Raw genomic sequence first — 24,683 nt, forward strand, 5'->3', positions numbered from 1 at the left:
TACTCCTTAGAAACATTTATGCTCCTAACTGGGACGATGTTAACTTTGCACATAAAATAATTTCATCAATACCTGAATACCCACAAATAAATTTTTGGAGGAGATCTAAATTGCATGATGGGCTGTGTGTTAGACCGTTCTTAAACATTTAACATCTCAAAATTGACATAAACTTTCTCACTGTTTTTGTCTCAAATAGGCTGCATTGAGCCTTGCCGTTTCTTTCATCCAGATAAAAGGCTTTTTCTTTTTTCATGTTTACCATTCTCACTCCAGAATAGATTATTTTTTTTTGTTGACAAAACTCTTATTTCCTTTATTAAAAGCATAGAATATCAAGCCATAGTAGCATGTGATCACGCTCCTGTTTCCTTAGATTTAATGCTCCCTCACATTATAAGACACGACCTTCATGGAGACTGAATACCACATTACTATCAGACAAAAACATCTGCTCATCAGTGTCAACTGCTATAGGTCATTTTATCCTGCAAAACCAAACCGAATCAATCTCTCCTTCAGCTTTATGGGAGACTTTGAAGGGATTGATTAGAGGGGTGATTATTGCCTATTCTGCATTGCTTAAAAAAACAAAATATTACAACAATAACAACAGTTAATTAATGATATATCTAAGGTAGATCAGCAATATTCAACATGCCCTTCCCCACACATATATAAACAAAAGACAAAACTTCAGTTTAACCTGCTGTCTACTGATAAAACAGAACAAGCCCTTCTTAAATTGTGTGCTTATATATGTTATATATATATATATATATATATATATATATATACTTTTAGTATGACAACTCAAAAATAGAGCAGCTGCTCAGCTTATACCACAGATTCACACCACAAATGGTAACCTATATAAATAAATAGTGCCTTCAAAGAATATTATAAGGAACTTTCCTCCTCAGAAGCTTCAAAGTATTATTCAGAAATGATTAAATTCATGGAAGGATTAGATGTTCCTAAACTTGATTTTGTACTTCAAAGACAGTTAGATGAACCAATACAAATTGAGGAAATAGTAGATTCAATTTCCAAAATGCAAAGTAGTAAGACCCCAGGTCTGGATGGTTATCATATAGAGTTTTACAAAACATTCTCCAATCAGTTAGCACCTTATCTTTTGCAGTTGTATAACTACGCCTTGGAATCAGGTGTTTACTGCAAAGCTACTTGCTACTAGGTTTCAAAGGGTAATTCCAAAATGAATCTCAGCAGATCAGACAGGATTTATGCATAGTCGTTATTTGTTTTCAAATATTCATAGACTCCTTAGCACCATACATTCGCCCTCTCTGTCAGAATCGCCAGAGATTGTTATATCACTTGACACACAAAAAGCGTTCGATAGAGTGAAATGGGATTGTATGTTTGCAGTACTGAAAAGGTTTGGTTTGGGCCCTAAATTCATATCTTGAATTTGCTTGTTATATACATCTCCTAAAGTCTCTGTAGTTATTAATGGGATAAATTCAGAGTATTTTCCCCTTTTTAGGGTAACAAGACAAGGGTGCCCACGCAGTTCAAGTTTATTTTCATTAGCAATTGAGCCCTTATCGATCTGGCTTAAAACAGCTACTAACGTTCAGGGTATTTGGAGAACAGAAACCAAACATAGAGTAGCACTGTATGCAGACAGCCTGCTTTTATTTATAGCTGATCCAGCATCTTCTGTACAACAAATGATACAAATGTTGAGGCATTTTGGTAGTTTCTCAGGCTATAAAATAAAATTTTCAAAGAGTATATGTTTTCCCATAAGTAACAAAGATATACTTCATCCCAGTGCTGCATTACCTTTTGCGATATCAGTAACAGGGTTTAAATACCTAGGTGTGAATATTACCAGATCATTTAAAGAACTTTATTCAAAGAACAAGATCTTCAAAAGTGGGAAAACTTACATCTATCATTGGCAGGTAGAATAAATTGCATTAAAATTTATTTCAGTGTCTTCCAGTATTTTTGAATATGGCTTTTTTCCACACTGTAGATAGTATAATACTACATAAGATCTTATTACAACGACAAAGGAAAGAAGGTGATTTGGCTCTTCCTAACTTTATGCAATACTATTGGGCAGCTAAAGTGCAGAAGGTAGTACTTTGGCATCAATCCCCACAGTTAAACAGGTGTAGTTGGGAAGCCAATGCTTGTACTTCGTCCTCGCTTTCAGCCCTAATAACAGCTAATTTACCTCTACCCACTTTGACTTGTGGAACTTGCCTTTTTGTTAGATACACTTTGAAGATGTGGTCCCAATTTCGGTGGCATTTTGGTCTCACTGAATTTTCTAATCTTGGTCTTATTTGTAAAAATCATTTGTTTAATCCTGCTACTATGGATCGGGTCTTTAATGATTTACATAAAAAGGGCATCAGTAAATTTGCAGATCTATACATTGATGGAGTATTTGCTTCTTTTTCTGATCTTTCAGTCAAGTTTCAACTACCACCTTCTTCGTTTTACAGATACCTTCAAATTCTGAATTTTATGTGTAAACAATGCTCTTAATTTCCTGCCCTGCCACCAAAAACTCCCCTGGAAGATATTCTTGAATTACGCATGATAAATAAATGTTTAATTTCAAGAATTTAGAATAAAATCGTACCCCAAGAGTTGGGTCTCACTATACCTGAAAAAACAGGGAAATCAGCTATGAACACAATCAACATGATCTTTGTGATGTGCACAGATTAACCTTATTCAGTTCAAGGTCCTTCACAGGGTTCATTACTGCAAAGTGAAATTGGCAAAAATTGGCATGAGATAGATGAGCTGTGTGATCGTTGTCATTTAGATAAAGCTGACATAACTCATATATTTTGGACTTGTCCTGTTTTATCAAGTTTTTGGTTGGCAATTACTAACTGTTTATCAGAAGTATTCAATCTAGAAATAGTGCCAAGTTTTGAATTATATTTATTTGGGTTAATTAACACAGACTCACAAATTCCAAATAGGATTAAGGAGGCCTTGGCCTTTGCATCCCTTCTGGCAAGAAGGAGGATATTGATGAGTTGGAAATCTCCATATCCAGGCACGATTGGCCCTCCCAGTCCTGTCCATGTATTCGTATTGTGTTTTGGTTTAGTCCAAGTGTTTTCTTTGTTTCCATCGAAGACCTCACAGTGGCTCTGCGATCTAATGCTTTTTCTTTAATTAGAAAAGATTAAGTTTTTATCGAGAAAGGCTTCTGGAAAAATTCCATAGAACTTAAAATGCTATGATTGCATATTTTGAGATGCTGAAAAGTTTCCCCAATAACTAGCACCCCCCCCCCCTTCTTCTATGTAAAGAATACTCTTTTGCATTTTGTAAGGTGTGTGTTATGTTTGCACACAGACTTTTTAGGTTTGCGTCTGTGTTCTCTGTGTTCATCGATACTGCAGATGTTTACTGATGCCTCATTTGCATGTGAGACACTATTACTGGAAAATGACAACCTGTTGTTGTCTACGGCATTGATCATCACACTGAATGTAGAGAGCACATCTGAATGTGCAGCTAATTTGGGTAAGCAACAAAGGCCCACCTCCAGCCAGGCAGCCTCCCCAGATTCTCCTTTTCCTCCTCCTCCCAGCCAGAGTAAAATGCAGCAGCCTGACTCTGCTCACACTGTCATGCAACTGCGATGACAACAGCATGTTTATCCACATACACAGCAGCCATATGGCAACTGTGGCAACACCACAAGAGCACAGACCTGCCCAGCTCATAGCAAGACATGCCACAGCTACGGTAAGCCGAATCATTCTGCTCATGTATATCGCTCTGTTTCAAGTGGGTCAGGAAATCAGTGCTAGTAGCATTCAATCACACACAGTGAAACTCAATGATGTATGTATCCATTTACTATTGGGCAAAAGTGCCAATGTGTCTATCCTGAATGTTGCCACTTACAAACAATTTTAGTATCAGTGAAGTTTTTTTTTGTTTGTTTTTTAATGGAACTAAAGTTCTCCCCACCTTTTACTTTCACGCAGCCTGCTGGGGGGCCAACCTAATGGGTTTGGACCTCTTCACTGCTCTTCTGCAAATAAACAGCTGGTACCGTGGGATTCAGTTCTTTGCCTGGAATAACTTTGCAATTAGATGTTATGCCAGGAATTGTCTCCTTGTCTGGTCTTTTAACTTTCATTCAAAGACTATGGCTTATTATACCAAGGCCAAAAGGGAAGTAAACAAAATCCAGTGATTTTTTTTCTTTAAGGCCTCTGATCAATAATCATAACATATGGACACTTTTTAACAAATTCCCATTTGCTTTCACTAAGCTCTTTTATGCCAAAAATCTCATGTGGGCCTCATTATGACATGCTAAATCAAAGGGTTAAACTTTGAGAACCAAACCTCTTTGCAAATACAACTTTGTCGGAAATGTTACCATTGGTCATGTCTTTTTAACATCTTTGTCTTGCAAATCTTTAGAATGTTCTACAAAGCTCAGTAGATCACTACATATGAAATTATGCATGTATCATGTTTAAAGACCATTGCTTAACAATTATGGCAAATGAAGATTGTTTTAACTCTGACTTCCTTGCCTTTTCAATCCTTTCACTGTAAACAAGTCACAAACTATATTAGACTTTGTTAGGCTTAACTGGCTCAAACTGCAAAAGGCCTCAATGTACTAATGTATGATTGAACCTGCAGCTTGTAGCTTGCAGCCATATATTATTTTCTGATTAATAAAAGTTACAGTGGAAGCTCTGTTTCTGCTCTCATCTCATCTGCTCAGTCTGTTCAAATATACAGATGGCATGCAGACTACTGAGGAGGAAAGGGAATGATTTGGAAAAAGGGACAAAAGGGGGGCATCTACAATGTACATAGTTATGCACATTGACAGATCTTTTTCACTGCTACTTTTTCTGCTCTGTGAAAATGAGTCTATATGCTCTTACAGAAAGCACATTTACTTTGTCAGTGCTTTTTTAAGCCCTTTCTTCACTACATCACACACAGTGAATCTCAAATTATGTGTGTATCCCTTTACTATTGGGCACAAGTGCCAATGTGTCCTGAATGTTGTCACTGCCCTTGCCCTCTTCTGCTCTTTGTGGTTATGGCAAATCCAGAATTTAGTTGGCTCCCTCCAAGTGATGGTTTATTATGGAACTAAGGTTCTCCCCATCTTTTACTTTTACATAGCCTGCTGGGGGGCCAACCTAATGGGTTTGGACCTCTTCACTGCACTTCTGCAATAAATCCTGATGGTCAGCTCTGCATTTTGCCCATCAGCCTTTCCTTGATCCATCTGTGAGCCCATTAATTCAGCCACTGTGCTGCATCCTGCTGGCTTTCTGTGAATAGATCACAGCTTGGCTACAGCAGCTACAAGAAGTTGGCATTATTGAACCAGTGGATGCCCTGCCTTTGGTTTTGAACGTGATGGTGGTTAAGAAGAAGTCAAGTGCTTTGCTTATCTGCATTGCCCATGAATAATTAATAAGGCTTTGATTCCTGCCAAATATGCACTCCCCACTACAGAGGAATTCAGAACTCAGTTCTTTGGCTCACTGTTGTTTTCAAAATCTGATCGCAGACAAGGGTACTTACAGGTTCCACTCCACATCATCATCCCCACCTTTGTCCCCTGCAACAACCACAGATGTAGGGCATGTACAACAGCATTGAGAACCGAACACCTGTACTCTGTGGGTGAGCATGAGGTGTTGGCCTGCATTTGGACCTGCATTCACCCATTCAGAGTAAGGGCTGTCCACTTTAGGGACAGACCTTTCTTCACCAAACTAACTTTACCCTGCAATAGTGACAATGCTGGATAGATCTACTTTCTCCCTACAACTCTGCCACAGCCCCTCATGGGGATGATGACCATGGGGAAGAGGACATTATACAAATGCTACACACACACACACACACATCTCCAGGCCACAGACTACCTGTGAGAGATGAGGAAAGTTTCTGAAAAGTACCCAAATTTCTCTCAGTTCTGAACCTTCCTTCGGGAAGGCTGGCCTCACAAGGTCCCAGCTAGAGTTGGCTGTATTCTCCCGAATCAACTAATAGCTCTCCTGCTTAATTGGGGCTTGTGTGGCATGTGGGCTTTGTACAGTGGTTCCTTGTGCCTTGCAGGCACCTGTTTTGGCTATGGTGGATGAAGGCCACCTGGGCACTGTGAATCTTAAACAGTATTACTACCTGGTCTGGTGGACGGGGATGGGCAGGGACATTAAGGTCCTGGTTTGTGATGGGCCACCAGCCTCCCCCACTCCTTAAACCACTGGCCTGGCCATCTCAGCCTTGAGATGCAGCTAGATATCTATAATAGTAAATTTAAAAAAGAAATAAATCAATTTGGATTGGAGGTGGTTAGAGACTGAAAGTTTGAAATGCTTATGTGACACCAGTGAGTGAAGCTTTAGACATTCCTGTAATAAATTCCAGCTCACTGGTGCACTGCACTGATTTAACTAGTTCAATAAAAGCTTTTGGCACCTGAAGGGTGATCCAATCACTGGAACGAGTGGGAGCAGTTGGGTGCATTAAATTGTCCAAAATCTCTTGGTGTGCTGAAGCATGAAAAGTTCCTTTCACTGGAACTAAGGAGCCGAGCCCAACTCCATACCATAATTTCCCCTCCACCAAACTCTACACTTGGCACAATGCAGTCAGACAATTATCGTTCTCCTAGCAAATGCCAAACCCAGAGTCATCCATCAGGTTGCCAGATAGAGAAGCATGATTGATCACTCCAGAGAACACATCTCCACTGGCAGCACTTTACACCACTGCATTCAACATCGTGCTTGGTGATGTAAGGCTTGGATGCAGCTGCTCGGCCATGGAAACCCATTCCATGAAGCTCTCTATGATGTTCTTGAGCTGATCTGAAGGCCACATGAAGTTTGGAGGTCTGAAGCGACTGACTCTGGAGAAAGTTCCCGACCTCTGAGCACTATGCACTTTTGACCCCGCTCTGTCATTTTATGTCGCCTACTACTTTGCGGCTGAGTTGCTGTCGTTCCTAATCACTTCCACTTTGTTATAATAAAACTGACAGTTGACTGTGGAATATTTAGTAGCAAAGAAATTTCACGACTGGACTTGTACAGGTGGTGTTCTATCACGGTATTATTAATTCACTGAGCTCCTGAGAGTGACTCATTCTTTCACAAATGTTTGTAGAAGCAGTCTGCAGGCCTAGGTGCGTTTTATACATCTGTGGCCATGGAAGTGATTAGAACACCTGAATTCAATGGGTGAGTGAATACTTTCGGAAATATAGTGTACTTTGTTTCAACACTTGAAAAAAAGTTTTTGCCTCAGTTTACATGTGAGCATGTTAATATGGGGCATTTATCATCTAGCCATATGCCAAAGTATTTGTACCAATTTTAGTCTAGATCAAGATGCTCTAAATCAAGATGGAGACATCAGCATTTAAAAGTACTTTGCAATCAAAAATTAAGGTGGCAATGTCATCAATATAAATATTAAACAGTACTAGTAGGATCAAATCTTGAGGGACCTCCTTAGGTCTTTAGATTTACTTTGTTCCAGGGCCACACATTGCTGTCTATTGGACAGATCATTTCTAAACCAGTTGGAAGCTATATGGTCAAAACCAACATTTTGAAGGCAAATGTAGGAAATGATCAACTATATCAAAGGGTTTAGAGAGATCAGTAAAGATGACTGCACATTGTTTCATTCTATTGATGGCACTGAAAACATTGTCTAAGATGAGAATAGCAGCAGAGATTGTGATGGGCTATGGCACTCTAAATGGCTTGAACTCTATTAATCACTGATAGAAATAGAAACTATTGGTTTGGTGACCACACTGAGCACCGGTGTCCCTCAGGGCTGTGTGCTCAGCCCACTGCTGTTCACTCTACTGACTCACGACTGCACTGCAAAGCACAGCTCAAACCACATCATCAGCTTCGCTGATGACACGATTGTGGTGGGTCTGATCAGCGAGAACGACGAGTCGGCGTACAGAGAGGAGGTGCAGTGGCTAACGGACTGGAGCGGAGCCAACAACCTGTCTCTGAATGACAAAACTAAGGAGATGGTTGTTGACTTCCGAAGAGTGTGAGGCGACCACCCCCCCCAGGTCTTTCTTGGAGTCTCTTTTCTTGTGCTAGGGTCTCCCTAAGGCAATCACAACCAACACTGGACCTCAACTGGTCTCTGCAGAATTCACTGCCTACCTTCCTAAGAAAGGGCTTCAGCCATGTGTGCACTGCTTTTTTCTCCCAGGGTAATGATGGTGTTGAATACTTTCATCAGTGGTCCTGTAAACAGACTATCTGCCTCACTCTGCTACACTACAGGGCCACACATCACGCAACCACAGGTGTCTCTCCAGCCTTCCTTATACTAGGAAGCACTACCGAGCCTTTTACAGGTTCTGCCCTTTCCCATCTTGAGTACCTTCCCTAATGTTTTTTAATGCCTCAGTTTACTGCCAGCAGAGCCAGATGAAACAGTGCTTTGGATGGTCAAAATGGGCCAGGGTGCCAAACATCACCTCATCTTGAACTGGGTCAGGGTGCAGATGCTTTTCAGGGACAATCAAATGGCCTCATACTGATCCCTCCAATTCACTCATCAAATGGGCCCAGCTACCTACCTGGGTTCTCAGTGGACCTTTAGTCACCTCCAGATGGTGTCAGGTATGAAACTCACTCAGGATGCACTCTAGATCACACCCTAAGTGTCGCTTTATGCACCTATGAATCCAGCAGCCTCTGGACAGATCTCAAATGCCCTGCTGCCACAGCCTTGCACCTCTGCATGACCTCACATCCATCTGATGTGAAGGATCTGTGCTGATCACACTTTCTGGGCTTTGTGTAGGTGTACTGTACATTGTGGGACTTCTGGGTGTTTGACATTAAGATGCTGGAAGAGTGGAAAGCACCCATATCCTTATTTGTATGAGGTTTAGGTTGACAGGTAGGGTAACAATAGAAGGCAATTTATTCACAGATCTTATAAACTCACTAAACTCACTGCTGCTGCTATTATTGGCTGCCCTATTGAAATGCAACTATGAAGGGAATAAAGCTGCCTATTAAAGCTGATTTATTTTCTAATAATGCAAACACACACAGCTCAATTACCATAGAATTGTTTATATTGGATAAACATGACTACTCATTAAAAATAAATGATACATGATTTTGGTTTCCTAGTCCGGCCCCTTGTTTTGTGACTCTGCCCCTGACTGTCGCCACCTGTTTTCTGCCTCTCCCTTGTTATCCCTGTTTTATAAGCCCCATGGTTTGCCCTTTGTTTTCGCTGGTCTTTGTACTGTTTGTTGTTAGATGTCTTGCTGGTCTTTGTTTGATATGTTTCATGTTTGAAATGTGTTATGTTGTTTGATCTTCCAGCCCTGTTGTTTGTTTGACCCGTTTACTTTCATTATGTCTGACTGTCATTCTCTCTGCATTGGCTCTCTGACCATGGACCGTTATGACCCTGATTTTGGATTTGCCCACGATAAAAATCGCTTATCTTAGTGTATGCGTCTGCCTCCTCACTCCACGTTACAGACAGTAAAAGTGACAGAGACAGAATTATACTGCTTATTGTCGCACAGCCTCCTGAACCCCTTGTAGCTATGGACTCAATCTCATAGAAACCTCTGGGAGATCACATGACTTCCGATCTTCCCATAGGCAATAAGACTGAGACTGACTCCATATCCCAAGAGCCTTGGGATAATCACATGACATCCCACGTGACTCCGCGCTCCTATCAGCGCTCCAGGTCTCCGGAGTTTTGATAAAGATCACCTGTGTGTTGTCATGTGATGTACTTAGAATAGTATATAAGCCTGGGCTATAGCTTAGAAGTTGTGAGGTATTGATTCCCTGTTGTGATCTACTGAGCGGTTTTCTATCGTGGTGTATTTCGTCATTGACCTCTTGCTCGTTTTCTGGTTTTTGCTCGTTTTGCCCTGCCTTTTGGATTTGATCATTTCTCTGATTTTTTTCGATTATGACCATTGGCCTGTTTCTTCAACCATGCTGTTTTTCCCTTTTTGGATTCATGCTTTTTCTGATCTCTGTATATGTGTGTTTGGTATGCCTTCTGCATTTGAACTCTGCCTGGTTACTGACCACGGCTTGGAACTCTGTTTATATAAGTAAAGCTCTTTCAGTAAGTTTCATCTGTGAACATCTGATTGTGTTTGAAACCTTACACTTATAATACTCCTAGTAATTCTTTGTTTTTTTCATCATAATACTGACCACCTTTCTCTCCCAAATGGTCCAAAACGTCAAAAGCATATTAAAAGGACTCTTGGCTCTTTTACGGCTCTCACCATTGTCAATGGCCCACATGTTCCCAGTTCCACTTCCAGTCTGTCTCCATCGGAACTGAGTGCTCTCTGTGAGGGCCGCATTGGGAAGAGGGATGGAAATTCTTGTCCACCTACACACACACACACACACACACACACACACACACACACAAACAAGGTTTATCTTTAGAGCAATCACAAGTAAATAATGTGCTAGAATAAATATTATGAATGGAAGGATAATTAAGTTCTTAACACACAAACCTGGGACAGGGACACAGACATACACATAAAGACAAACAGATGCGGACAGACACACACCCGCTGTAGTTTTCAGATGAGTAGATTGTGCTGTGGGGAAGGTGTGGCCCTGAACACAGCTCAGGCAGACACTCCGTGTGCAGGAGGGACCAGGACCGACCATGATTGGTTGAGAACTCCAAATTTACACTATCCAAAAAAAGTGGGGTAGGGGTTATAATTAAATTGTGTATTTTTCTAAAATTCTTTCAGAATAAATTAATATAATTAACATATAATCATATAATGTTCAATATCAAAATATTTACAACTGACAATTTAATGCATGCAGTTCTTTATGTCTTTTCTGTACTTTACAAAGGCATTTTGTTCCAGTGACAGGAAACAACAAGACAAACTTCACTGAAAGGGAGTTTTGAAATTACTCTTTATATTTTATTGCACACAAACTGTGATACTACACTCTTTGTCAATACAGGTCATGTGGTATGAGAGTGTTCTTGCTTTGGTTGGATAAAAAATCCCAATCCTAACAGTTTTCTTTTTGATTTATGATTGTATTTGCTTATTCTCAAAAAATAAACATCATTATGTAGTGTAGGAACTATTTCTTTTATACTTGGTTAGTTTTTAGTTGATCAGTTCATAAAACCGAAAATATACAATGGAATTTACCCTTCAGTTTCCTTACAGCTTTTTCAAGTAAGTTACCAGTATATGGGCAAGATTATTATAGTGGGCACCTGTTAGCAGGCTGGTAGGAACCACAGCCGAGGTTAACTGAAAACTGGGTCATGTGTGTGTGAGCACCAGGCAGCACTGGCAACAGCTGCAGAAAGTCCACTGCCCATACATGACGGTTAGCTCCAGCATGAAACTTCTGTTCCAGACAGAACTGGGTCACAGGAGATTGCAACTCTACAGGCAAGGCCACTGACACCACAGTAGGGGTCTGAAAGAGAGACAGGAGAGAATAAAGGACTGAGAGACAGAAAGAGAAAGGTATGGAGTTAAATCAGTGTCACTCGAATATGAACCTGAATTCATGATGCTTGAAAAAAAATACACATGTAATTTTATGTTCTTGAAAATTTTCATTGTGAATTTCATGTCCTGAAAATTCAAGTTAAAAAAATCAGGTCATGAAAAGCTTAGATTTAAAAAATTCCAGTAGTAAGAAATTCAGGTTCAATAATTCAGTTAGTAAGGAAATTAGGTTAAAATAAAATCTAACATTACACATCGCAGCACCTCATACTGGTGTGCTAGTAAAAATTTAGGCCATGAAATTCAGGTCTTAAAATTTAGGTCGTTGTGGAAATTCAGGGAAAACATCCAGGGTACTCAGATAGAACAAACAAGCCTGGATTAATCAAAGTCAACCCTGGCCAATCAAAAGCCAGCCCTCGGGTGAGTGGGATAAGTTTATTTGTTTAGCTAGTGGTCTGTGTGGGAGAAAAGCCATTGCTTGATTTGTGATGTTTATTTTATCATAGTGGCTTTTGCTATAGCACTTTATCTAGCTAGCTCTTTATGTGGAAGGTAGGCAGCTGTCTAATGTTTCATGTCGTAGTTAAAGTTCCATCATCTGAGCGCATAAATTAAGTACGTTAACATTATCTTGATGTATTGTAGCTGTGTGGTGGCTATTGGTAGAGAACTTGGCATTAGATACTGAGCATATTAAGCAGATAAGTTAGAGCATGATTTACCAATAATTTGCTCTAGTACTGTCACTGACAAAATGTCCTACCATAGTCCAGATTTATAGGTAAATTAGCTTCCTACATAAAACAATATGGGATATTTTGATAGCCTAAATCACCTTATTGGGGGTAGGTAATTACATTGAGCTGTGTCTGTGCCAAAAGCCTGCTGAATGCTGATTGGCTGCTGGCAGGCATAAATTTCAGCGTATGAAATGGTTAGGGAAAAAATAATTTTGTCTCTACAACTTTTGTTTTACAACATATTTTGCTGCTCTACAGAGCTGCCATTTGGTCAATCAGGGTCATTTTCTACAGCTACCCACCAAGTTTGGCGTCTCTAGGACTTACAGTTTCTTCTCCACAACACATTTTTCAGGAGAAAAAGAATAATAATAAGAAAAACTCCAGCAGCACTGTTGTGTCTGATCCACTCAGACCAGCGCAACAAACATGAACACACCACCACCACATAAATGTTGCTGCAGTGCTGAGAATGATCCACCACCCAAATAGTACCTGCTCTATGAGGGTCCATGGGGATCCTAACCACTGAAGAACTGAGCTAACAAAATATGCAGAGAAATTGATGGGCCTGTAATTGTAGAACTATAAAGTGCACCTATATACTGTAGTAAGTTGAGCTAATATATAGTAAGTGGAGCAGATAAAATGGACACTGAGAGTAGAGCCTGATCGGTGGATGCTGTAAATGGACCTTATCTTTTACATTTTTGTAGTATGACAGACTTTATGACAGGGGTACAAATGAGCTGATTTGGTAACTTTAGCTGCCAATTACTTTAAAACGCTGCTGTAGTTGCACTTTGATGTCTTCATAGTATGACAGACATTGAATGAAATATTTCTGCTTTGGTGGTCTACTTACTGGCAATACTCATTTTATAAATTGTTCAAATTGACTTATGAGTCAATTAGATAGGGTGCAAATATACCAACTTAATGAACCGATAGGGCAACTTCAGCAGTAAATGATTTTTACATGCTGCAGTAGAATGACTTCTTTGGTTTGTGCATAGTTATGTTAGGCATTGAGAAAGTATACCAAGTTTGATGTCAATTGGACAATGCTTTACTGTTGTAGCACCACTAATGAAAATTAATATAAATTATTTTAATTAAATAAAAATGTTCAATACCAGTACAATTTAGTCAAACACATCTAAGGGCAAAGTTATTCACACTGAGTCTCATAGGACAGCAAACTATAGCACTATGCCAATGTTTATGTAAATTGGGCAACCTTTGGTTGTGTAACACTTTTTTGCTTGTTATAGCGCCATCTAGTGATGCAGTTCCACCAAACTCAGAAGATTGTCTACAACTGCCATAGCATATATGCATATGAAGTTTTGCCACAATCAGTGATTGCGGTTGAGTTATAGCTGTATTTGCATGATTTGTGAATATTGAGCTCCACCTAAATTTGTGGAGCCTGGATGATAAACAGAGATGAAATTCTTATATTGATAATTATTACTAAAATTCAGCTTCTTAGAATTCCATTAATAACAGATTTGTACAAAAACTCAGGGACAAGTTTGCGCTCAAAAAATTGTGCAATTTTGTAAGTTATCCTAAAATCTATAGAGATTTTTAATGTGGCCAAAATAAGCTGTTTTGTGCGACATGACATAACCAATCAGGTGGTTGGTGGTTGGCTAGTGTAGTGGTTAACACCTTTACCTTCTATGCTGTAGACTGGGGTTCAATCCCCGACCAGGGCTAGCACCCTACACTATACCAATTGGGCAAGACTCCTAACACCACCATGGCCTCCCTGTGTAAAATGATCAAATTGTAAGTCGCTCTGGATAAGAGCGTCAGCAAAATGCCATAAATGTAAAAAGAACTTTCTATGACATATGGTACAGAATCGCTAGAACTTTGATATAGCGCCACCATCAGGCCAACTGGGCTCAGCTTGTGTGCCTCAGTAGCGGGAGGGAGTTTGGTGTGCATGATCATGCTTGGACCCCTAAAAAATCTGACCAAAATGATAGGGTCCTACGGCACAGGGTGCTTGGACCCTAATAAACACAAAGACAAACAAAAGATAAGTTCTCAGACCTATAGGGAACACTCTACACTCTGGTCTTGACTAGTACTAACTTAATGCTTCTTTTCTTTGGACTACCCGAAACCTTTTTTGTGCTTAGGTTTTGTCTTGGTCATAGACCCTCCTCTTTGGAGGTGGAGCCAGAATGTTGATAGGTCCTTCTCACATGAGAGCAATTAGATACGCACCAGCAAGTCTGATTGGTGGTACACAGTCTATGAGCACCTCCTCCATATGAATGAAACTTATGGTCTCATTCACAATAACTAAATAAATTAAATGAAAATAAATGAGAAGTGGGCATGGCCAAGCGTCAAATGCAGGACAGAGAAGCCAGTCTGGCTGAACCATCAGGCTAAGTAGCTGATGAAGGTCACCTAAGCCTTGTTTCTGCCAGCCTACTTATAGCCATCTCCTCCTTCAGTAGGTGGCAGAGCCCCGAGAGAGAAGGAGACCAGTGAGGACACAAGAGCTGAGCTGAGCTGAGCTGACTGAGTGGGGCCAAACGAGCAAAAGAGTAAGGAAAAGACCAAAAAGTCCCCGTGAGCCTTGACTTATTTCATGGGCTGAAAAACCAAGAGCTTTTTTGTGTGGCAACAAAAGAAAGCTCTCCGCCTTCACCCTTGCCCTCAGCATCTTTCCTCCACCCACTGTTAAAAATCATTACAGTGGTGCCAAAACCCAGGTAGGATTGGATGAAAGTCGCCATGGAGTCCTCACTGCTTGGAGAGTTAGTTAAAGCACTTTCCCTCCTGCAGCAGACCCAACATCAAGCTCCTGATGGAGATGTTCAGAGAAGCAGCAACCTCTGGTGACTCCATCAACCCGGAGGAGTATACAGAATCAGTGACTGACTACATCAGCAAGTGCACTGATGATGTTACTGTCTGCAAACTCAACACTACACACCCCAACTAGAAACCATGGATAATTGCAGAGGTGCGCATGCTGCTGAGAACCCGCGACAAGGCTTTCAAGTCAAGGGACAAAGCAAGCCTCAGGATAGCAAGAGCCAAGCTTTCACAGGCCATCAAAGAGGCTAAGTGTACCTACTCAAAGAAAATCCACAATCATTTTCAAAACACTGCTGACACACAGTGCATATAGCAGGGCATCACAAGTCACCTCCACCTGCTTGTGACAGTGATGCCTCCCTTCCAGATGCACTTAATAACTTCTATGCTCGGTTTGAAGCACAGAAAGGGACGACGGTGAGGAAAACCACATTTCCTCAAAGTGAACAGGTACTGTGTCTGTCCACAGCTGATGTGTGGAACTCTACACAGAGCCAACCCACAAAAAGCACCAGGATCCAACAGGATAATGGGCAGGGTGCTTAGAGAATACGCTGAAAAGCTGAGGTTCTTACAGACATATTCAACATCTCTCCACCATCATCCCTGTAGCGAAGAAGTCTCCAGTGTCCTGCCACAATGACTACCATCCCGTTGCACTTACTCCCATCATCATGAAGTGCTTCGAGAGGCTTGTCAGGAGGCACATAAAAGACCATCTTCCTCCTTCACTGGAACCACTGCAATTTGCATATCACCCCAACCGCTCAACAGATGACGCCATCTTCACCACACAACCACCTGGCTTGCACCCACCTGGACAATGAAGACACCTTTGTGAGAATGCTGTTCATAGACTTCAGTTCAGAGAATCTCATCTCGTCCCTCAACACCAACTCCGTAGCCAAGAGAGCCCAGCAGCGCATCTACTTCCTGCAGAGACTGAATAAGGTTCATTTCCCCCCTCCCATCCTCATCATGCAAAGGGAGAGCATCTTGAGCAGCTGCATCATCGCCTGGTTTAGGTATTGCACCAGCTCTGACAGCAATAGTGAGGACAGCTGAGAACATCACAAGGGATGATTAGTGATTTAACATGAGAGTCAGATTCAGTCCTCATCTCTCCTCTTCCCTCTTCTCTCTTCTCTCCTGGCACCCCTGGGAAGAGTTGAAGAGCCTGCTGGCTCTGGGGACAAAGGATCCTGAATCCTCTGTGAGTAGCACTGTGACAGCAAGTCCATGGCAATGATGTGCAGTTGGCCATCATCCTCCATATTGGAGAGCAGTTTATGCAGTGTCATTCTCTCAGCTACCTTGACCACAGAGTCCAGTTCCACACTGACCACTAACCCCGCTCGCCTGACCAGTTTGTCCAGTCGCCTCTCGTCTCTCCATTTAATGCTTCCTCCCCAACACACCACAGCATAAAAAAAAGACAGCTGGCAACCATGGTCTGATAGAACATCTGTAGGAGCTTCCTACAGAAGGTAACGGACTTCAGCCTCCTCAGGAAGTAGAGCCGGCTTTGTCTCTTCCTGTACAGGATGTCTGTGTTGGCTGACCAGTCCAACCTGTCATCCAGTTGCAGACCAAGATACCTGTAGGTCATTACCCTCTCCACTTTAACCCCCTCAATAGAGACTGGCTGTGTAGGTGGCCTAACCCTGCGCAAGTCCACCACCATCTCCTTGGTCTTGGCAGTGCTCAGAAGCAGGTTGCTCCCACGGCACGACTCCACAAAGTCCTTCACCACAGTCTTGTACTCCTCCTCCTGCCCTCCCCTTACACAAGCCACGATGGCCGTGTCATCAGAAAACTTCTGCATGTGGCTCGTCTCAGAGTTGTACTGAAGGTCTGAGGTGTACAGTGTGAACAGAAAGGGGGAAAGTACAGCCCCTTGTGGTGCTCCAGTGCTGCTGACCACAGTCTCTGATGTATAGTCCTTAAGCCTGACATACTGAGGTCTGCCACTAAGGTAGTCAGTAATCCAGAAGACCAGGTGTGGATCCATTTGCATCCTTACCAGCTTGTCTCTCAGTTGGAGGGGCTGAATGGTATTAAAGGCACTGAAAAAATCAAAGAACATGACTCTTACAGCGCAACCACCCTTGCCCAGATAAGATTGGGCTCAATGGAGGAGGTATAGCATGGCATCCCCTACTCCCACTTTCTCCCTGTAGGCGAACTGCAGGAGATCCATTGCATGTTGAACCTGGGGTCTGAGAAGGTGTAGAAGAAGGCACTCCAGCATCTTCATGATATGTGATGTAAGAGCAACAGGTCTGAAGTCATTTTGTTCACTGGGTCGCCCGCTCTTGGGTACTAAGATGAGGCATGATGTCTTCCACAGTGTGAGGACCAGCTGCCTTCCTTATGTGGAGTTTCCTCATCTCACCTCTAACCCTCTTGGGAGGGTGGCATGATCAATAGGAGAAGATGAGGTGTTGATGTCCAGGCAGACAGAGACTGAAGTCCCAGGAGCTTGGAAGAGGGAGGGTGTGGAGGTGATGTTATTTTCCCTTAACTTCTGCTCCACCTTCATCCTGTAGGACTCCTTAGCCTCTCACAACTGGACTTTGATTCGTCATTGTCACAAAATAGTTTTCAGAAAAATCCGTGTACAAGCCCCCATGGGCAAGACAGTGGTGACAGTGGCAGTATACTCCCTAAGACCCCAAGCAAGAAGAAGAAACCTTGGAGAGGAACCAAAACTCTAAAGGAGGTATATAAAGTTATATAGTCCCAGTAATATAATTAGTATACCTAAAAATACAGTCAAGTGTTTTTGCTGTACAGGTTTGAGGATACTAGAGGATACTAAAGTATGTACTTTAGTATCTTCCTCTTGTTGACACCTTACAGCAAAACATGAGAGCAATACGAACAGTGAGTTTTACTATTAGTACAACCAAAGTCATTTACTGTTTGTCACGGTCTCGTTTCTTGGTGTGTGTGTTGTAACACCTAAAAACAAGCGCTGATGATGTCTTTCTCAGAGAAGCCCTTGCTTATTTCACCAAGACAATGCCAAACCACACTTGCATGTACTACAACAGCATGGCTCTGTCCACAGGAAAAGAGTCCAAGTGCTAAACTGGTCTGCCTGACCTGTCACCCACTGAAAACACGTGGTGCATTATGACTTTATGCTGTTCAGCAACTGAAATCCTATATAAAGCAAGAATAGGGAAATATTTCACTTTCAGACCTATAGCAACTGATCTCTGTAGTTCTCCATAGTCAAATGCTCAAGAGAAGAAAAAAGAAGAGTTGATGCAACAGAGTGGTAAACATGCCTGTGTCCCAACTTTTTTGAAAGGAGTTGCTGGCAGCAAATTCAAAATGGGCATGCATTTTTTCAAATAACAATAAAATTTCTCAATTGCAATGCTTGACATGATGCAGTGTACTGTTTGCAACGAAATACAGGGTTTATATGATTTGCACATCATTTTCATTCTGGTTTTATTTACATTTAGCACAGCGTCCCAACTTTTTTAGATTCAAGTTAGGAAGACAAATAAGGCTATTTATACAGCAAAACAACTGAAGTCAGACACATGCTCATGCTCTCACTAGTGTTACCTGTTAGTAGGTCACCTACCAGCTAAACCAGCACTAGATCAACTTGGAATTCATGCTGATATGTACTGTTTCTCAGCAGAGATTTAACGGTGTATAGCATGCACATTTTTTTTTTTTTTAATAATGAGCAATAGTCAGTCTCCCCTTAACAGACATAGACATCTGTGTGGTTGGGATAGTGTAGTGGGTAACAACATTGTAGGCTGGGGTTCAATCCCCACCTGGTCAAACACCCTACACTATACCAATAAGAGTCCTTTGGCAAGACCCCTAACACCGCCTTGGCCTCCCTGTGTAAAATGATCAAAGTGTAAGTGTCAGCCAAATGCCATAAAAATGTAAAATCTATAGGCTGGCCCTCACGACAGTCCAGCAGCCAGTTCTTCCGTGAAAAGATTTTCTTGTCATGCTCCCAATCTGTAATGACTTCCAGTTGATTTGAAAAAAGTATACTAAAGTAGCACTCCAAGTTATTTTGAAAAGAATAGAATTCACAGCCATGTGTCTCTGTGTTTGCACACTGTATCCACGGCACCTGGGGAACAATTCGGGGTTAGGTGCCTTGCTCAAGGGCACTTCAGTCATGGACTGTCAGCCAAGGGGATCTAACTGGCAACCTTCCAGTCACAGGGCTGGTTCCCTAACCTCCAGCCCACGACTGCCCCCCATTGGAACCATTAATTTTTACTGAATCACTACAGTGTACTTAATATGTACTGAAGTTAGGTTTTATGTATTCTAAGTAAACTAGTCATGTTATTTTCGCTATTGTTATGTTACAAGTATACTAGTCCATGCTGCCAAATTTAACCGTTTTAGCTGTGCTAAAAGCATGTTTGTAATACTAACTGTGTGCTCTTTACTCAATTTGGAAGTTATATAGTCCCAGTAATGTAATTAGTATACCTACAAATACAGCCAAGTATTTTTGCAGTATTGGTTCAGGATACTAAAGTACATACTTTAAAAATTTACTAAGGTGTACTCAAATACACACTTGGCATTCTGTGTTGTGTGCCTCTAATATAGGCATTTTACCTGCAGTACAAAACAAAAACATTAGTTGCAGTACTGTGTGACCTTCCAACACAACTGTACCAGAACATATAATTCAAGGTCAGAAAAAATTTTTTCAATGAGCCTTTATTTTATACTTTGTAATTTGTAAAACAAAATGGTCAAAGGGATTAAATCTAGAAACAGCGTACTTAATGTATTAACAGTAATACAAGTACAGTATTTACAACACAATGTTTCTTGTAAAATACTTGTATGTATGTATGTAATACTGTAACATTAAGCATTTCAAAGGTTTCATCTATTTCCCTCAAAATTTAATTCTACACATATTTTTCAAATAAACATTTCTCCTAAAATCGCAATGGTAAAAACATAGTCATAGTCATCAGTAGTGTGATGGCCTGACAAATGTTAAAGTATGCCCAGTGTCTTAAATGTCTCTGGTTTGGTTGTTCCTGGTGCTGTGCTGGACAGTCATGTTTCATGAGGACAGTGCTGAAAAATCCATATCGCTGCTATCCCACTAGAAGGAAAAAAAAAAAAACTTCATCTGAATGCAGGCATGCAAACAAGAATTAAATTCAGAAAGAGAAAGATCTACCTAGAAAGATGCTAATATACAGTATCTCACAAAAGTGAGTACACCCCTCACATTTCTGCAAATATGTTCTTATATATTTTCATGGGACAACACTAGAAATGAAACTTGGATATAACTAAAAGCTTGTACAGCAGTTTAGATTTACTGTCCTCTGATAATAATGCAACACATAGCCATTAATGTTTAAATAGCTGGCAACACAAGTGAGTACACCTCACACTGAACGTGTCCTATTTGTGCCCAATTTTGTCGTCATCCCTCCCTGGTGTCATGTGACTCGCTAGAATTACAAGGTTCTAGGTTTGAATGGAGAGCAGGGCTGTTAAATTTGGTGTTTAAGGTACAATTTGCTCATACACGGCACCTCATGGCCAAGAATTCTCAGATGTGAGGAATAGAATTGCTGCTCTCCACAAAGATGCCTAGACTATAAAAAGACTGTTAACACCCTGAAACTGAGCTGTAGCACAGTGGCCAAGGTCATACAGCGGTTTTCCAGGTTCCACTCGGAACAGGCCTCGCCAGGGTCCACCAAAGAAGTTGAGTCCACTTGTTTAGCATCACATCCAGAGGTTGGCTTAAAAATAGACATGAGTGCTGCCAGCACTGCTGCAGAGGCTGAAGAGGTGGGAGGACAGCCTGTCAGTGTTCAGATCATACACCACACAATGCATCAACTCGGTCGGCATGACCGTCGTCCCAGAAGGAAGCCTCTTCTGAAGCTGACGCACAAGAAAGCCCAGAAACAGTTTGCTGAAGACAAGCAGTCCAAGAACATGGTTTACTGGAACCACATCCTGTGGTCTGATGAGACCAAGATAAGCTTATTCAGATGGTGTCCAGCATATGTGGTGGTGCCCTCGTGAGGAGTACCAAGACAACTCTCTTGCCTACAGTTAAGCATGGTGGTGGTAGCATCATGGTCTGGAGGTGCATGAATGCTGCCAGCAGTGGGGAGCTGCGGTTCATTGAGGGAAACATGAATTCCAACATGTACTGTGACCTTCTGAAGCAGCGCATGATCCCCTCCCTTTGGAAACTGCACCGCATTGCAATTTTCCAACACGATAACGACCCCAAACACACCTCCAGGATGACAACTGCCTTACTTTGAACACAATTTGGACATGTTCAGTGTGAGGTGTACTCACTTGTGCTGCCAGCTATTTATTAACGGTTGTGTGTTATTTTCAGAGGACAGTAAATCTAAACTGCCATACAAGCTGCACACTGAGTACTTTAATGAAATCCCATGAAAAGATAGAATAAAATATTTGCAGAAATGTGAGGGGTGTAGTCACTTTTGTGAGATACTGTACTACAACAATGTTCACACTACAGGATGGTTGTATGCAATACTGCACACAGGAGAACAGTGCTCAAGAAGATATATCAAAGGTTTTTCATTTTGATGCTAGTGTTATGTTGAATTAATACAATAACAACAAACAGATACCTTGGTTAAGGGAGTTAGAGAGGTACACAGAGTTGCTCTGGCCACACCTAAAATATAACTGGACACTATGCCTGCAACCCAAATTTTCCTGCATGTAAGTGGCTGAATAAAATAGTTATACATACCTGTCTGGGAGTAAATCGCAAGCTCAGTGTGCATTTCCTCTCCTCCATGAGCTTTCTGGATCTTGTGTGCACTAATAATAACAGAGGAAAAGTTTTTACCCATGTATTTGTGCAGTCATCATTGCTCATTTTGGTAAAACATTTCTAGCGAGTGTTTGAGGTTAGAGATAACTAGCAGCTAGCAGTGTTCAATTAAGTTACAAGAAAGCCATCTACCATTTTCAGCTTTCAATCAGAAACTGTCACTCAATATAAGAACCTCCAAAAGCTCTAATAATTTGAATAGCCTGCAAGCAAACTTAAAAATGGAACATTATGGATAAAATAATTGTAGTTATTTTTTGATTCAATACAATTTAAACGCCCCTGGACACCTCATTTACATGATTCTAGAAACAATTCTTCAAACATTAGGCTGATAATTATGAATGGGAATGAATCCCAAACTGTCGATATCACATTACCCAAACTATGCAAACTGCTGCCATTTCCATCCATCCATTCATCCATGTGGGCGGTGGGGGGCGGGGGTGGAGCCTATCCCAGCTGCTGCCATTTCATGACTCTGAATAGTACAAAACAGTATTGAAGATTTTATTCCGTAAAGTTAACTGGTGGGTAAAAAAAACTGAAAAGTTATTTGAAACATCATCTCTCATGACTAAACAAGGACACACAGCATCATTAGTTGGGTTTCGATCCACTTATGTTTCTGCACATTTTTGCAGTCGAATACATTTTTTGCTCCTACCTAGTCAGTGTATGCACTCATTACTACGGTAAATAATGTGGACATACAAGCAAAAGCAGTCTGACCATTCAAATCAGATTGGATCAGTTTTATTTGGTCAGATATAATAAACCAATTTACCCTGCTGTGTAAAGAAAGCCAGGTCTGTAAGCTGCTTTGCATCTAAAAATGTCAATATTGTCAATGTTGCCAATGAGGTCAATGAGGTCAATGTTGAAAGCTTTGTCTTACCATATCCCAATGGACGCTCCTTGACTGAAGTTATCAAGCCAGAGTGATGCATGGATAAATAAGTGTTCAAATTTTGATGATACATTTCTTAAAGGGAAAGACAAACAAACATTCTTAACACATTATACTATATTCACTTTTTTCTAAGCAACTAGGAAGAATAAAAAGAATAAAGTATCAGAGATTACCTTAACTCCTCAAGTAAAAGTATTACTATTACATACAGACTTACTTTAATGCTAGACTCTCCCAGAAGCCTTGTCTAGCCTCACAAAACATAACTTGAGTAAAACGCATAGGCATAATTCAATAATAACTTCTAAAAGTATAACTGAGTAGTACGCAAAGCTGCATTTGAATTTAACACATGAAATATTTAACAGTTTATCCCTTTGATCCAAATAAAACGTTAAAGCTCTGATGTGAGAGGTCTGAGCAACAGTAAAGCCGTCCAGGAGGCGCGGAACTCTTTCAAGGTGGAGATAAATAAAGAAAGAAAGAAAGTAGACTGCTTTATTTACAGATGTAAGCTTCAGCAAACTAGTATTGTTTGTACTCTTAGCTTTCATGCCTTCATAATCAGTTTCAGGAAGTCATGTCTGACTTACAGCTAGCTAGCTAACAAACTTAGCTTACTCTGAGAGCAGGGAGGCTTGGAAGCAGTGCTAGTAATATGAATCACAGTAACATTACAGAAAATTTGTTTTATCGACACAAAAAATAGCTGCATGGACAGTCAGTACAGGGGTACATTAAGTCGCACTTCATTTTAAGATAGCTTACCATGAAAGTCTGTCATCTTCAGCAGTCTGTGCCATGGTGTTGGAGCAGAAAAAAGAAACTTGCTCATTGTTTGAATTCCTGCAGCATCAGATCACGTGAGCACCAGGCACAGCACCAGCAGACACAGTTCACTTAAAAAATACTTAAAAATGCAAAGGGTTCTCCAGGACCAGGGTTGGGAACCACTGAGGTAATCCAATCCTATTATTAACATAGTCATCAACGTGCATCTATTAAAAATCTGTGTATTACAGTGTATGTTGGTATTCTGAGCATGTATTTAGTAAAAGAACAAAAATGGCTCTACAAAAAAAAACTGTAGAGTATTTGTAAATATTTTAATTACATATTTGGACTATTTAAATAAAATATGTATACGAATCATGTGATTAAAGAGCACGACTGGCCCCTCCCAGTCTTCCATGTGCTTGTGTTTATCTTCTGGTCTTGTCCATCTGCTACCTTGTTTTGTTTCTTCCCTGTTCTGCCCCCTTGTTTCTAGACTCCGCCCTTGATTGTTCTCACCTGTGTTACCCACCTGTGTCTTGTTAACCCTCGTTGTTTCTGTATTTAAGCCCTGTGTTTTCCCCTGTTACTTTGCTGGTCTTTGTTTTCTTTATATTGTATTGTTTGTATTGTTGGGTGTTTGTTCTGCTGACTTCCATTGTGTGTTTAGTCTATATTTCTTTTCATCATGTCTGTTCCCCAATCTATCCGTGTTGGCTCTTTGACCCTGGACCGCTTTGATCCTGAATCTGGATTTTCCCATGTAAGCACTACTTAAGTATACTTTGTCAAAAGAGAAAGTAATGTTAGAATTTCACAGGTAGTGTAAAATCTATTACTTTGAATAACAACACATCACAGAGGAATTCTCTTTGATGTGAGTACCCTAACATCTGATAGACATGACATATTTTCCCCCCCAAAGTACTTGTACTTTAAATATAAAAATGTTATATGGCTAGACATCACATTTTGCAC

General features: G+C 40.8%; 1 protein-coding gene and 1 long non-coding RNA gene across 3 annotated transcripts in view; both read right to left on the minus strand.

Moving 5' to 3' along the window:
* reln (reelin) overlaps positions 1-24,683 on the minus strand; it is a 224,008-nt gene that overhangs the window by 86,878 nt on the left and 112,447 nt on the right. For both annotated transcript variants that reach the window (XM_037540124.1, XM_017717159.2), the window contains exons 14-16: positions 11,311-11,519; positions 10,628-10,756; positions 10,328-10,437 (exon numbers count right to left, since the gene is read on the minus strand). In XM_037540124.1, coding sequence (XP_037396021.1) covers positions 10,328-10,437; positions 10,628-10,756; positions 11,311-11,519 — 448 coding nt within the window. The remainder of the gene's footprint in view (positions 1-10,327; positions 10,438-10,627; positions 10,757-11,310; positions 11,520-24,683) is intronic.
* On the minus strand, positions 20,025-22,494 carry LOC119263703. Its single transcript, XR_005130478.1, has 3 exons — positions 22,399-22,494; positions 21,935-22,005; positions 20,025-20,275 (listed from the first exon to the last, which is right to left on the minus strand). It is a non-coding gene; the product is annotated as an uncharacterized LOC119263703 (long non-coding RNA).

This window comes from Pygocentrus nattereri, chromosome 7 (assembly GCF_015220715.1).
Source record: "Pygocentrus nattereri isolate fPygNat1 chromosome 7, fPygNat1.pri, whole genome shotgun sequence".
NCBI classification, from domain to species: domain Eukaryota; kingdom Metazoa; phylum Chordata; class Actinopteri; order Characiformes; family Serrasalmidae; genus Pygocentrus; species Pygocentrus nattereri.